Source organism: Haliotis asinina, chromosome 7, assembly GCF_037392515.1.
Source record: "Haliotis asinina isolate JCU_RB_2024 chromosome 7, JCU_Hal_asi_v2, whole genome shotgun sequence".
Taxonomy (NCBI): Eukaryota; Metazoa; Mollusca; class Gastropoda; order Lepetellida; family Haliotidae; genus Haliotis; species Haliotis asinina.
The window spans coordinates 55,958,266-55,971,967 of record NC_090286.1 but is presented as its reverse complement, the minus strand read 5'-3'; the positions used below and the strand labels follow the sequence as shown (position 1 = coordinate 55,971,967).

Genomic DNA, 13,702 nt, shown 5'->3' with positions numbered 1-13,702 from the left:
CTTGATTAATGCAGGACTGGTGACTAGAGAGGAGGTCTTGGCATAGCAACATCAAAAGGACATCAGTGACAGACGGCTGAACTCTCTTGACAAATGCAGGATTGGTGACTAGAGAGGAGGTCTTGGCATAGCAACATCAAAAGGACATCAGTGACAGACTGCTGAACTCTCTTGACAAATGCAGGACTGGTGACCAGAGAGGAGGTCTTGGCATAGCAACATCAAAAGGACATCAGTGACAGACGGCTGAACTCTCTTGACTAATGCAAGACTGGTGACTAGAGAGGAGGTCATGGCATAGCAAAACACTGATTTGGACCTTGTCATAGTTTTTCACTGTGTCCTAAATGTTGCAAGGACAATTATAAAGTAGCATACAACCCAACAGAAGTCATTTGTCCAAAACATAAATACACATCACCACTTTTCATGATTCTAATGAGAGAGTGAGTGATATGGGTTTAACACTACTTAGAACAGTATTCAAGTCATATCCTTGTTTGTCAGTTAGTGTGGGAGGAAAGGCCATAGAGATGCAGCTGTCAGATGTTAAGTACCTTGGTGAATCCACAGACAGAAGGTTGGTAATCCTAAGATATGTCTATTCTCTACCATGTAGTTGTTCTGCAGCAAAAACTGACAGAATTCTCTGGGTTCTGTCTGGCTGTTGTCTGAAGCAACTTACATTTATTGTATAAAATCTCACAAGTAGTTCAATTCACTGAAACATGAAAATGATTGGCAGTTGGAAAAGTGAAAGTGGCATATGCTCCAAGCAGTTTTATAATCCAACTTTTTGTAAGACAAGTATGGCATATATTTTAGCAGCTTTTGCATGTCAGTGCATGATGAAATTCAAAGAATTCAAAGACCTCACATCCTGATTAGATATTATTAGATATATTAGATATATTATGTCCCTGTTTAATCAGACCCTTTCACTCACTCGTCACATCTTATCAAGCTAGGATAACACTGAGTAGGGCAGTGGGGTCGTCTAGTGGTTGAAGCATTTGATTGTCACGCTAAAGACATGGGTTCGATTTCCCACATGGGTAAAATTTGTGTGAAGGCCTATTGCTGGTGTCCCCTACCATGATATTGCTGGAATATTGCTAAAGGCAATGTAAACCAAACTCATTAACACACAGAGCTCCATCCTCATAAAACCCAACTTCAGTGAAACTTTTCCTTATAGCACAACAAAGATCATCAACAGAGCCTTTGAACACCATTCAGAAGTGATACACACAAAGGCAATAACTGATGGATGTCAAATTCCTTATTTTGATGGGCATTTCAGAGTTTATTCTTAACCCTTTATGAGATGAATGAATGACTAGGAAACAGACAGCTATGTATGTGCATGTGAAACAAAAACAGTGATAAGATGGCAAGGGAAGCCAGTAGTTAGTCAGCACTAAATTTACATGTGACCCTTGAAGGTCCCTGTAAGAATATGCTTGTTGTAAGAGGCGACTAACAGGATCGGGTGGTCAGGCTAACTGACTTGGTTGACACATGTCATCGGTTCCCAATTCCACAGACTGATGCACATGCTGCTGATCACAGGACTGTCTGGTCTAGACTTAATTATTTACAGACTGCTGGATGCTGTGTAAAACATGTACATACATGGCTGTCTGTGTCCTCGTCTTTCATTCACCTGACTTGTGTCCATCAAAACAAAAGTTGACAACCATAAATTATTGCCGTTATGTGTATCACTTCCAAATGCTGTTCAAAGACTCTACAGAAGTTGTGATGTTGATGTGTAAGCCTGAGTGTAACTGGAGATATTATCATCTTCATGTATCAGCCAGTGGCAAGGTACCTAAATCCCTGTCTAATGTCAAGAAAATTGAACATAAAGAGTGGAATGATGACACAACAATACCAGAGGCACTCATGAAATATTCAACACAAGTCGGAAGGTTGTACATAAAGCATACGCCTTTGATTCTCTTGCATGTCTTTGATAATGCTCTGGAAACTAGTCTGGCCTTTGTACTATACATCCAATAGAAGCATTTCCTAGGAAACATGTCAAAGTGATTTAATCTCTACCAAACATCACATCCCAGCACTGATGAAGACAAACCACATACTGGTAACTATGGTAACAAAAGCAACATTTCAATATTTTGAATATCAACATTGTTACTTTGGTGATACATCAACTCCAGATAAAAAATACCACAAGATATTTTTACACATAAAAGACAACGATGTTAGCTTGCAAACTTCTTCACACAGTATTCATCTCAATTATTCAAATATATTCTTCCAAAGAGACATTGGAAGTCTGGTAATGAAGGCATATGCTGAGGACTTCGCAGAGATCAGGGCCAAACTGTCATGTTTGAAACCCATTCTGTGTTTTCACTTTCTCATATACAGTCTATTACTGTCAGCATCTGTTGGCACGGATACACAGCAGAGCTATGGTCAACACACCACCCAAACTTATGGTTATTTCAAACAAAAGTCCACCGGACAAAGAGCAATATGGTAAAGAACACCATTTTTTGTGAGATAGAGCTGAACCAGTTTATTACTTGGGATTTCACACACAATGAAACATGCCAGGGCAGAGTGACATGATCACACGAAACTTATATCAAAGCGTCAGAATACTGCTCCCATGACGCTCCTCCTATAGCTATAAAGTGTAGAAACATTTCTATTTTATAGAGAGATCATTTCCCCAAATTTTGGATTTTGTTATTCAACAACCAATATTCAAAACAAATCACAAAGTTCCAGACAAAGCATTTGATGTGCTCTAAAGGTGTAAAACAAATTGATATCACGACGACACAGTCACCTGAATTGCCTCAAACACCTGGATTGTGTCAGTCACCTAGATTGTGTCTAAGTCACCTGGAATGTGTCCCATGTTGCCTGTATTGTGTCACAGTCACCTGGATTGTGTCACATGTCAGATGGATTGTCACAGTCACCTGGATTTTGTCACAGTCTCCTGGATTGTGCCAGTCACCTGGATTGTATTACAGTTACAAACAACAACCATTTCTGAAATGAAACATACAGCTTTATGGATTACAACTTCATACATAAAGCTGTATGTTTCATTTCTGACTCACCAACTTCTAGAATGTCCATTAAAGAAGTAACAACCATTTCCCTTTCCTAAAACAGAACTTGCTGCTATCATATACACATCCCCCACACATGTAATGATAACACTACTAAAGCTGGTCCCTACTACAATCATATTAATAGTCATAGTCATTAATATCATACACAACAGTCACAGTGATTTTACTGCTACATGTTGGTCTCTGTTATCAGCACATAATGATATCACTTCAACATGTTGGTCTCTGTTATCAGCACATAATGATATCACTGCTGAATGCTGGTCTCTGTTATCAGCATATAGTGATATCACTGCTACATGCTGGTCTGTTATCAGCACATAGTGATATCTCTGCTACATGCTGGTCTGTTATCAGCACATGATATCACTGATGAATGGTGGTTTCTGTTATCAGCACACAGTGATATCACTGCTACATGCTGGTCTCTGTTATCAGCACATAGTGATATCACTGCTGAATGGTGGTTTCTGTTATCAGCACATAATGATATCACTGCTACATGCTGGTCTCTGTTATCAGCACATAGTGATATCACTGCTGAATGCTGGTCTCTGTTATCAGCACATAGTGATATCACTGCTGAATGGTGGTTTCTGTTATCAGCACATAATGATATCACTGCTACATGCTGGTCTCTGTTATCAGCACATAGTGATATCACTGCTGAATGTTGGTCTCTGTTATCAGCACATAGTGATATCACTGCTACATGCTGGTCTCTGTTATCAGCACATAATGATATCACTGCTGAATGTTGGTCTCTGTTATCAGCACATAGTGATATCACTGCTACATGCTGGTCTCTGTTATCTGCACATAGTGATATCACTGCTACATGCTGGTCTCTTGTTATCAGCACATAATGATATCACTGCTGAATGGTGGTCAATGTTATCAGCACATAGTGATATCACTGCTACATGCTGGTCTCTTGTTATCAGCACATAATGATATCACTGCTGAATGGTGGTCAATGTTATCAGCACATAATGATTTCACTGCTGAATGCTGGTCTCTGTTATCTGCACATAGTGATATCACTGCTGAATGGCGGTCACTATTACAAACACTCTGAGCAAACTTACAGAATCAAAGCAGCTTCGCGCTGCAGTCTCATTGTAGCCAAATGATGGTCCCTCGAAGACAGCAGTCGGCAGCATGAGCAGGTGAGCCAGGTAGTCCTCGAATCTTGCCCACACCAAATACCCACTAGTGTCAGATATTTGTGTGAAAATGTCTGAAAGAACAGAATAACCATGGGAATTAAGAAAATAACTGTTTTGAAAATATTCATTCCAACTTCAATTTCTTAGTTTCCGCTATTTCATTTATCTGATACACAGTATTACCGTGCGAGAGTTCATCCAACTCTACTCAACAATCAAGGTAAAATAATTCTCCAGCATGAATAGATCTGGAGTATATCAGAATACTGGTGGAATCAGCACTCTGCTGGTCTCACTAATGACATTAAGGGTGTATGGATGAGGATGGAGGCAAGCGAAACACATGTACCTGCAGCAGACTAAAGAAACATATAACTCACTGAATCAATACTTCAGACAGAACTCAATCAATCTGCATAACACAAGAACAAATCTTAGAACATTCATACATGGAGTATGTTTTGTCTTACACGATATGCAGGACATATCAAAACAAATCAAAGAGAAAAATCAATTTGGATTTTATTCGTTGGAAATCTGAATCAAGTCTGGTAAGACATATGCCCAAAACAGTACAGTGAGTGACCGAAGTAGTGGATATATACATACACCTTAACTTGTCCATGAACTTGCCAGCACACATATGGGACAGAGCAACTTTGATGGTGAATGCTCGGATCTTTCCAGTGTTTTCCCTGGAAAACGATACAACAAATTACTCAGAGATGAGGACCGAGTTATAGGCAATCAGTGCCTAGCATTTGGAATATGGAACTGTCTGCAATGCTACCATGATTTGGATAGTTAATGCACAAAGGGCAAATTATCCACATGCAATTTCCAGTTGCTCATACAAAACAGATTCACATCCATATTTTCTCATCAATTTCATTTTCAATTCACTCGTGACATTTGCATACCATCTACTACAATCACAGAATACCCTTCTGGAAGGGAATTGTGTTTGAGAGGTTTGCAGACTAATTTAAACATTTTGTTATACATGGTGCCTTGCAAGGAATTGATTCATTTATTTGGCTCAATTTCAAGATGAATATGAACTGTTATACTACTTGTGCTCATAGAGTTGTGTACTACTTCAGCTACATCATGCTCATTCATTTGTCAGACATGGAGTAGAACTTTCATTAAAGCACAACATATAAAACTCACAATTATTTTTCAGCACCCTGCCATGTGCATGTCTATTTGTTTTACATTTTGTAAACCACAAACCCTACAACACATATTTTTCACCATTTTCATGTTTAGCCATTTACACAATACCTGGAAAAATAAAACTGTGAGTGAACTAGTAACAAATCACACAAAAAAGACAAGACAAAACCATGGTACTTCCCAAAGAGAATTACATCATTCATGCAACTTATTGTCAACAAGATAAACAAGTAACCACACTCATCAATCTAAATGATTACCCCTCTAAATATGCCTACATGAAATGATATAATTTTGAATGAATACATCTACAACAGTATTTTCCTCTTGTCGGGAAACAATATGTTCTAAACTTGAGTAGGAAACTGAGAAACTGCCATACTTTGAAAAACCTGACTTTCTCAAATCAAAATCGTCTGGATGTTCATCACTTAGATTATGAAGTCTGCTGGTGTGGAGATAATAGCAGAGTTTTTCCATTAAAAACATTAAAATCATATTCAACATATTTTCTTCAATGTTATCAAACAGGTGGCAACTTAAGATCTCACTTATCACCAAACTATCATATTCCAGCATTTGATGTGTGACATTATTATCTTACAATTATTGTCCATTATTCTGTAGGCAGTCAATCTGCTGAGTCTTCATCTATATTATCCCAGACACAAGCCCGTCTAGCTGTATAATGACGGCCATTACCATCAGCTATACTTCACTCAGTAGCAACAATGGACATTTAAGTGACCAAGGCCATACCGGGTCAGTTCATCAATACCACAACAGACTTGGCCAAGACAGCCCCAGTGGGACTGGTCCCATCACAGAAGTGGTGTATATGTAATTAGTTACAGACCCAGGGGCCAGGGACCCAATACTGAGAGCCAGGACAGTCTGTGTCTGAAGGGGAGTCCACACTCACCACACAGAATACATTTCCATGTCTGTCTGAGTCAGTGAGTGAAGAAATGATGCATAATGCCGCATACAGCAATGTTCCAGGTTTGATCGCACACTATACAATTATAGACTGGTGATGAGGTCAACCCCTTTTTTCATGGACCAGCGAAAAGCAATATTGACCCAATTCACCAGTCTATAATTGTTTTACTATGAAATTACCAGAAAAAGCTTAAAAAAAACAAACTTGCCCAGTTAGTCAACAAAAGTAATTTTATTTTCATTACAATAACGTCCAACTTTGATCATCTCAGCCTGGCAAACCATTGGCTGACAGTATGAACAAGCCTCATTGGTGAACTCAATAGGTTTGGACACTCTGTAAATCTGAATTAGCATATTTTGGACTTTAATTAATAATGAATGAGTATGGTTTAACAATTCTTTTAGCACTATTCAAGCAATATCGTGGTATGGGACACCTGAAATGGGCCTCATACATTGTACCCAAGTTGGGAATCGAGGCCTGGTCTTCAGCCTGATGTGTCAACACAACTGCAAATGCTTATTTACTAAAACTGTTCCTAAAACATAATTCTACTTTTACATTTTTACATTAACCCCTGCAATATCTGACAAGTCTTTAAATAAGTTTAAAGGTCACATGCAACGTAAAACACAACTTTGCAGATTCTGGTACCTTTCGGTGTGCACTTACCGAATCAAATCATAAAAAATGCCAATTCAACCTATAAAGTTGAAAAAAACGCGATGAAAAAAAAGCCCACGAAATCAGAGTTCAAACGTTTCACTAAATTCCCCCCAGCGCTGGGGGGGAAAAACTGGTTTCAACAGCTGCACTGCGTCCAAAAATGCATGCGCAGTGAATAGGTTCGCGGAGCTTGAAATAATATGCATGCCCAGCGTCTGAGGTAGTGAGCAGTAGTCTAATCTTGGTTGTGTACACAAACAAGTAAATAATCTACTTGTTACGTAAAAAAACTTGTTGATTGTGGTAAACAGTCTCTGTCACAGAGAAAGCTCAGTGTCTGGTTTATTCACACCTGCCTGTCTGCTAAAGACAACATGCAATACACAGCTTCAATCACTGACCACGTGCAATTTGAACTTAGCACCTATCAGACTATACGACATAATGAAAATAAGTTGATTTATGACTCGTGCACCTGAGTCCCGTGTCTGCCACATTATGTAATTAGGCACGTGTGATACACATGACATGTTTTTATGTCTGTGGGTTGCAAACAAACTACATTCATTTTTTTCGGATGACTGGATCTGACGGAAACTGGTGCAAACTCTTGTCAGTTTTAAGTCCTGCTTTGTACTTGGACGAATGACAGATTCCAACCACCCAGTAGTTTACCATCTTTACTGATTTTTGATTGGATCGAGCGCAAATTCAGAGAACATATATTTTCCAAACCCAACATCTCTACATACATTCTTCATGGATAACGACTTCTTTTAGTGTATATGATTTTGTTGGACAACAGTATATGAATCCATACTGAAACGATGCATCAAATACACAAAAAAGAATTGTTATCCATAAAGAATCTTACTTTCTTGTGACTGGCTATACTTCTAAAATGCCCACTAAACAGATCATCTTTCTGTACACACAATGAACCCTCGGCATATCAGCAAATGAAACAGCCAATCGGAAGCCGTCGTTACACTTGAGTGCATATCCACCCGCTTTGACTGGGTTCGGTCTCCCGAGGGCTTCGTTTCAGGGGAAGTAAACCCAAGTACAAAATATTGCACTTTTGAATCGCGATTGTACACTTATAATTTTGTTTATTTGTTTTTTTAAAAGCAGCAATGTATAGTATATGTCATGAATAAGTGATAAATGTGTTTTAATTATGTTTCATTTTTTTGGTTGCATGTGACCTTTAAACATATTACTCTTTTTTTTAAAAGTTGTGATTTCAACCCACACTCATTAATCTCTCATTTTCACATGACCAGTCCCTAACAGTGAAGACCATATCAAATGTCATAAGGACAACACTAGTATTACCACACAACCTTCTGGGAAACTGCATCAGACTAAGGGGAATAACTCTAAGACAGTTTACACCACCCTATTGCTATTGGTTATTATATATTGGTTCTTGCTGAAAGTCTGTAGCACACTTTGTATGTGGTACTGCATAAGAAAGTTTGTAACCTCCGTACATGAACAGTAAACACACCATCTATGAGGTACTTACCTAAAAAGGTCTGTTACACTCTATCTGAGATGTACTTACTTGTCATAGGCTGCAATTAGCCAGTTGAGCAGCAAATTGACAGACTGTTCAACAACTATCTGCTGGTTCTGGGGCAGCCTCTTGTTGAGCTGTGTGAAGACTGTTGTCAGCAGCGACTCAAGACGGGATGTACTTAGCTCAAAGTGGGCATCGACCATGTTGAGGCCATTTTCCCGGAATGCTTCAATCATGTTCCAGATGTCTACAAGGTGCACTGGAAAAACAACACTCACCCTCAGCAGGGATAGCTTCCACTACCTTCAACAAGATCCCCATTTCTTAGACACTGAGATGGATTTTACACCACTTCTTGCAGTAGTCAATCATTATGACACCTTACAAAAAATGGCTTTGTACACGTAACAGGAATTGAAATAGGACTGGTCTGACAAGCGAAGGCTTTAACCACTGGGCTTACCCTTCTCATCACTGAATGCTGTACAGTAGGGATAATGTGGAATGAACTACTGAGTGTTCAGTCTTTTTTCTAGCCAAAGGACAAGTTTGTTGCCAAAGAAAGACTTCATGAAATGTAACAATCATTCGTTCTAAACCAGCATACCCACTCACTCCCAACCCATAGGTCCCCCCACTCACTCTCAACCCACAGGTTCACCCACTTACTCACTCATTCCCAACCAACAGGTCTAGCCACTCACTCAATCCCAACCCACAGGTCCACCTACTCACTCTCAACCCACAGGTGCACACATTCACTCATTCCAAACCCACAGGTCCATCTACTAACTCACTCACTCACTCACTCACTCCCAACCCACAGGTCCACCCACTCACTCCCAGGCCACAGGTCCACCCACTCACTCCCATCCCCCAGGTCCACCCACTCACTCGCACTCAGGCCACAAGTCCACCCACTCACTTCCATCCCACAGGTTCACCCACTCACTCCCAGGCCACAGGTCCACCCACTCACTCCCACCCCCCAGGTCCACCCACTCACTCGCACTCAGGCCACAGGTCCACCCACTCACTCCCAGGCCACAGGTCCACCCACTCACTCCCATCCCACAGGTCCACCCACTCACTCGCACTCAGGCCACAGGTCCATCCACTCACTCCCATCCCCCAGGTCCACCCACTCACTCCCAGGCCACAGGTCCACCCACTCACTCCCATCCCCCAGGTCCATCCACTCACTCGCACTCAGGCCACAGGTCCACCCACTCACTCCCATCCCCCAGGTCCACCCACTCACTCGCACTCAGGCCACAGGTCCATCCACACAGTTATACTGGTATTTTTCAATGACTGATATCTTATTAGTGTGTCTATAAATAAATTTATCATACAATGGGTACTGTTCTCAGCAGGATAAAGCCAACAGATATTTTCGGTATCCGTTGGGGTCATATAGAGATACCGATACCATTCCCACAAGCCAATTCGAGAGGCTTTAGGGACTACTTTCACACTGTAAACAAACATGGCGTCACACCCATCTATCGGCAATCATGTCCAGATTGACGGCTATGGTTACAGTACTGTGAGTGCCTTGATGGGTGGCAGCATAACTGTAAACATTGTCCCAGAAAAGACTTCACCAGCACCAAAACGCAGGCGTTTTGCAATCATTGACTCTGACAGCAGCCAGGAAAATCTCGAATGAACTGTTTGACACTTTGTCAGTTGACAAGTGCGCTTGCAAATTGCCTCACGAACATTATATTTGTTGTTCAAAAGTTTAACTGAAATTTAACTGAAAGTTAATATTTGTTGACAACAATACGCTCTTTAACATGAAAGCTGACTGGGAACTACATGATGTAACGCAGTCAAATGAGTGATCAATAGAAAACTACATCACTAGTACTGAGCTTGTGATGTCACGTACTACTACACACATATTTGTGACATCATAGATATGCAGGCACATCTCAGGAAGTGTAGTTTCATGATCTGTGGCAAATGAAAACACACTTTTTTAAATTTTAATGTAAGAATGACAATGTATAAATAGGTTATCACACTCATGTGTTTGGGGCTGGTTAATATCTTGCAAACAGGAACAAACACAAAGTATTTAATATGCTTATACAATGCTTATTCCCAATGCAGGATATTAACCATCCCATAACACACTCGCAGAATAACCTATAAATATCACTGTTCATGATTTCAAAATTTACATATATCCCCAACTATGCTTGTCCAGTATATATAACCTCATAGCTACTTCTTTTCACTTCAAGTATTATGGTCATTGATTTCAGGATTGTTCAACACAGCTGCCATTAAACTGAAAAATACAGAGGGGAAATTACAGAGGCATGCTGAGTAATGAGTTAAACTGCTTCCACTCACGGCTTGTCTTCTTCTGTATGAAGCGTAGCTTGCATGCTGTCCTGTAGGTGGCAAACCTTATGACGTCATAGTTTTGAGCCCCTGAAGTTAAAATTTGCAGAGACGTGCACTTCATACCCCCTAATTCCATGAACCTGTCATCAATGCAACAAGTCCATCAACATGTCATCAACATGGAAACTATTAAAAGATGAATCAAACTCTAACACACACACTGTTGCCACTTGCTATTTTGCAATGTGATTACCTTATTTCGTCTATTTGATGTCGAGGTCCGTGTCAATTTCATGCAAGCCATTGTCCCAATGTCTATTCTGAACAGTGACCCAGGGACTGCTTACTGCCATACTAATCCCCCTTTCTACAGTCATACAAAAGGCACATTTGCAACAAACTGTCATTATTATAAAAGGGAGTGATCATTACATGCCATAAGTTTAGTCGACAGGATGAAATGATAGACTCTGTATCCAATAAAGGCCAGACTTCAGTTGTTGATTGTATGATCCATCATCGGTTAGAGGTGAGCATGTATTGAAAGCTCAGGGTCTAATAGAGGCATTATGGTAGAGTCTGACTGCTTCGTTCAATTTGCAGACAACAAGTCCATACCTAGTGATTATTTCAAGGATCATCTTGCTATCTAGCTCTCTGTCTTGGGGGTCACACATAAGTTTATTCTGGGCTGACAGTACCCATTATGGAAATAAGCTTCTCCTACAATCAGAATAGCTTAATCTGGTATCAGAGGATATTCTAAATATGTGAAGCCAGTCATTTCTCTATTCTTGGTAGTTTTAGTGGAATTTAATTGCAAACAACAGATATTTGTAAATTAACCTTTCTAGACCCAAGATATGTCTTCCACCACTACTCATCCTGTTGAATTTTGGTGCACAGCTGTTGATGCTATTTAATTGAGGGTTTTTTTTAAATATCACTGCATCTTGGACTACTTCAGATCACTCAAGGTAGAAAGTTTGTGAATCTGGGTTTGCTGTGTAATTTAGTTCAGCTGAAGTAGGGTGGCTGTGTCATTTAATTCAGATGACTCTAGGGTGGCCATGTGATCCAATTCAACTGAATTTTGGTTGGCTGTGTGATTCAAATGAGCTGAAATTTGGTTGACGGTGTGCTTTTAATCTGTCAACTCTTGAATGACCATGTGATTTACATCTGTCGACTCTAAGGTGGCCATGTGATTTTAATCTGTCAACACTAGGTTGGACATGTGATTTAAATATGTCAATTCTTGGTTGGCCCTATGATTTAAATCTGTCAACTCTTGGTTGGCCACATGATTTAAATCTGCCAAATTTTGGCTGGCCAAGTGATTTACATCTGTCAGCTCTTGGTTGGCCTTGTGATTACAATGTGAGTTAAATCTGTCAGCTCTATGCGAGCCACATTATTTGAATCAGCTGAATGTAGGTAGTTCAAGTGATGAAATGTGACTTACTCATGTCTGTGAGAAGCTGTCGCTGCTGAAGCACAGCCTTGGTGGAGGAGCTGGGAGCTAGATCCTGCATGTTGTCATCGTCACTGACCACCAGATAACCTGCAACAGCAACATGAACATGAACAATCAACCCCGCTTTGAGTGTGATCATATTTGTACTGCTGCACAGACCCTCCTATTCCTGGTATAAAGTACAGCCTCCTTAACATTGACCTATCCTGTACATGTGTCAGAATGACTAGTTACATGGTTCTGATCACAGCTTAGTATCATCCCCATTCCCCATAGGAAAGCTATGGGCAGTCATGGTTTCACAACTGATAACGGGGTCTTCTGACACTGGAGTGGGACATCACAGTACCAGGCATGGTAAAAAATGTCACATCTAATACTTTGTCAATCCAGTTTTGAAAAGGAAAGTATATCGGCACACAGAGTACACAAAAACAACATCTGATTTGACTCACATAACATACACACAATCAATGCCAGGTAAACAAGACTACCCAGTAAAGTAGAGAAATGGTTTCTCCATTAATTATGGTTGCCTAGAGACAAAGACACACCTTATTTCCAATATCCAATGGTCCTCAGCACACTGAATATCCGTCATATCTTCAAATGCATTTGTTATATGTATCTTTATAGTACCCTTTCAATGTTCCATTCAGATGTATCCTTTGGATGTATTTTGAGACAGATTGTCAAGATGTATTTTGAGTCATATTAAGACGTATTCTTCGTATGTGTTGTTTACATTTACGCTCTAGATTGATGGTTGAGATATATCGATTACATGCATCTTTAAGATGTCCTGCACAATGACAGATGATGGACAGTCCCTCAGTCTCCATCTGATCAACACTAGCAAATCCTTGGAACAGCCTTCCATTTCCATATGACATTAATACATATTCTGATGTCCCACTCGTGTCATAGAAGGACAGAGGTCTGCAATCCTGTTGGCCTCCTTTGGGGGAAATAACAGAGTCAGCCTGTCACAGCCACTAGAAGTAATTTTCCACAAATCTTCAAGCTTTGCCAACACAAAGACAGTGACCAGTAGATTGCTTCTTCCATAACAAGGTCTCAGCCAAAGGCAATTTCAGAAGAGACTGACCACACTCTATGACTTGGGGACTTCACAAATGGCCTGTAATGATAGCTTGGTGATATGAATACCATATAATTACTTTGAAGTGGTGCCAAGGTATAGTCAGCTGTTGAAACCATGACCTGATGGCCCTGGAACAGGCGATGGTTGAACAG

At 40.2% G+C, this 13,702-nt stretch overlaps 1 protein-coding gene across 2 annotated transcripts in view; it reads right to left on the bottom strand.

Moving 5' to 3' along the window:
• LOC137290318 (dystrobrevin beta-like) overlaps positions 1-13,702 on the bottom strand; it is a 146,678-nt gene that overhangs the window by 78,447 nt on the left and 54,529 nt on the right. For both annotated transcript variants that reach the window (XM_067821142.1, XM_067821140.1), the window contains exons 2-6: positions 12,434-12,532; positions 10,975-11,055; positions 8,653-8,866; positions 4,901-4,986; positions 4,211-4,362 (exon numbers count right to left, since the gene is read on the bottom strand). In XM_067821142.1, the coding sequence (XP_067677243.1) occupies positions 4,211-4,362; positions 4,901-4,986; positions 8,653-8,866; positions 10,975-11,055; positions 12,434-12,532 (632 nt within the window). The remainder of the gene's footprint in view (positions 1-4,210; positions 4,363-4,900; positions 4,987-8,652; positions 8,867-10,974; positions 11,056-12,433; positions 12,533-13,702) is intronic.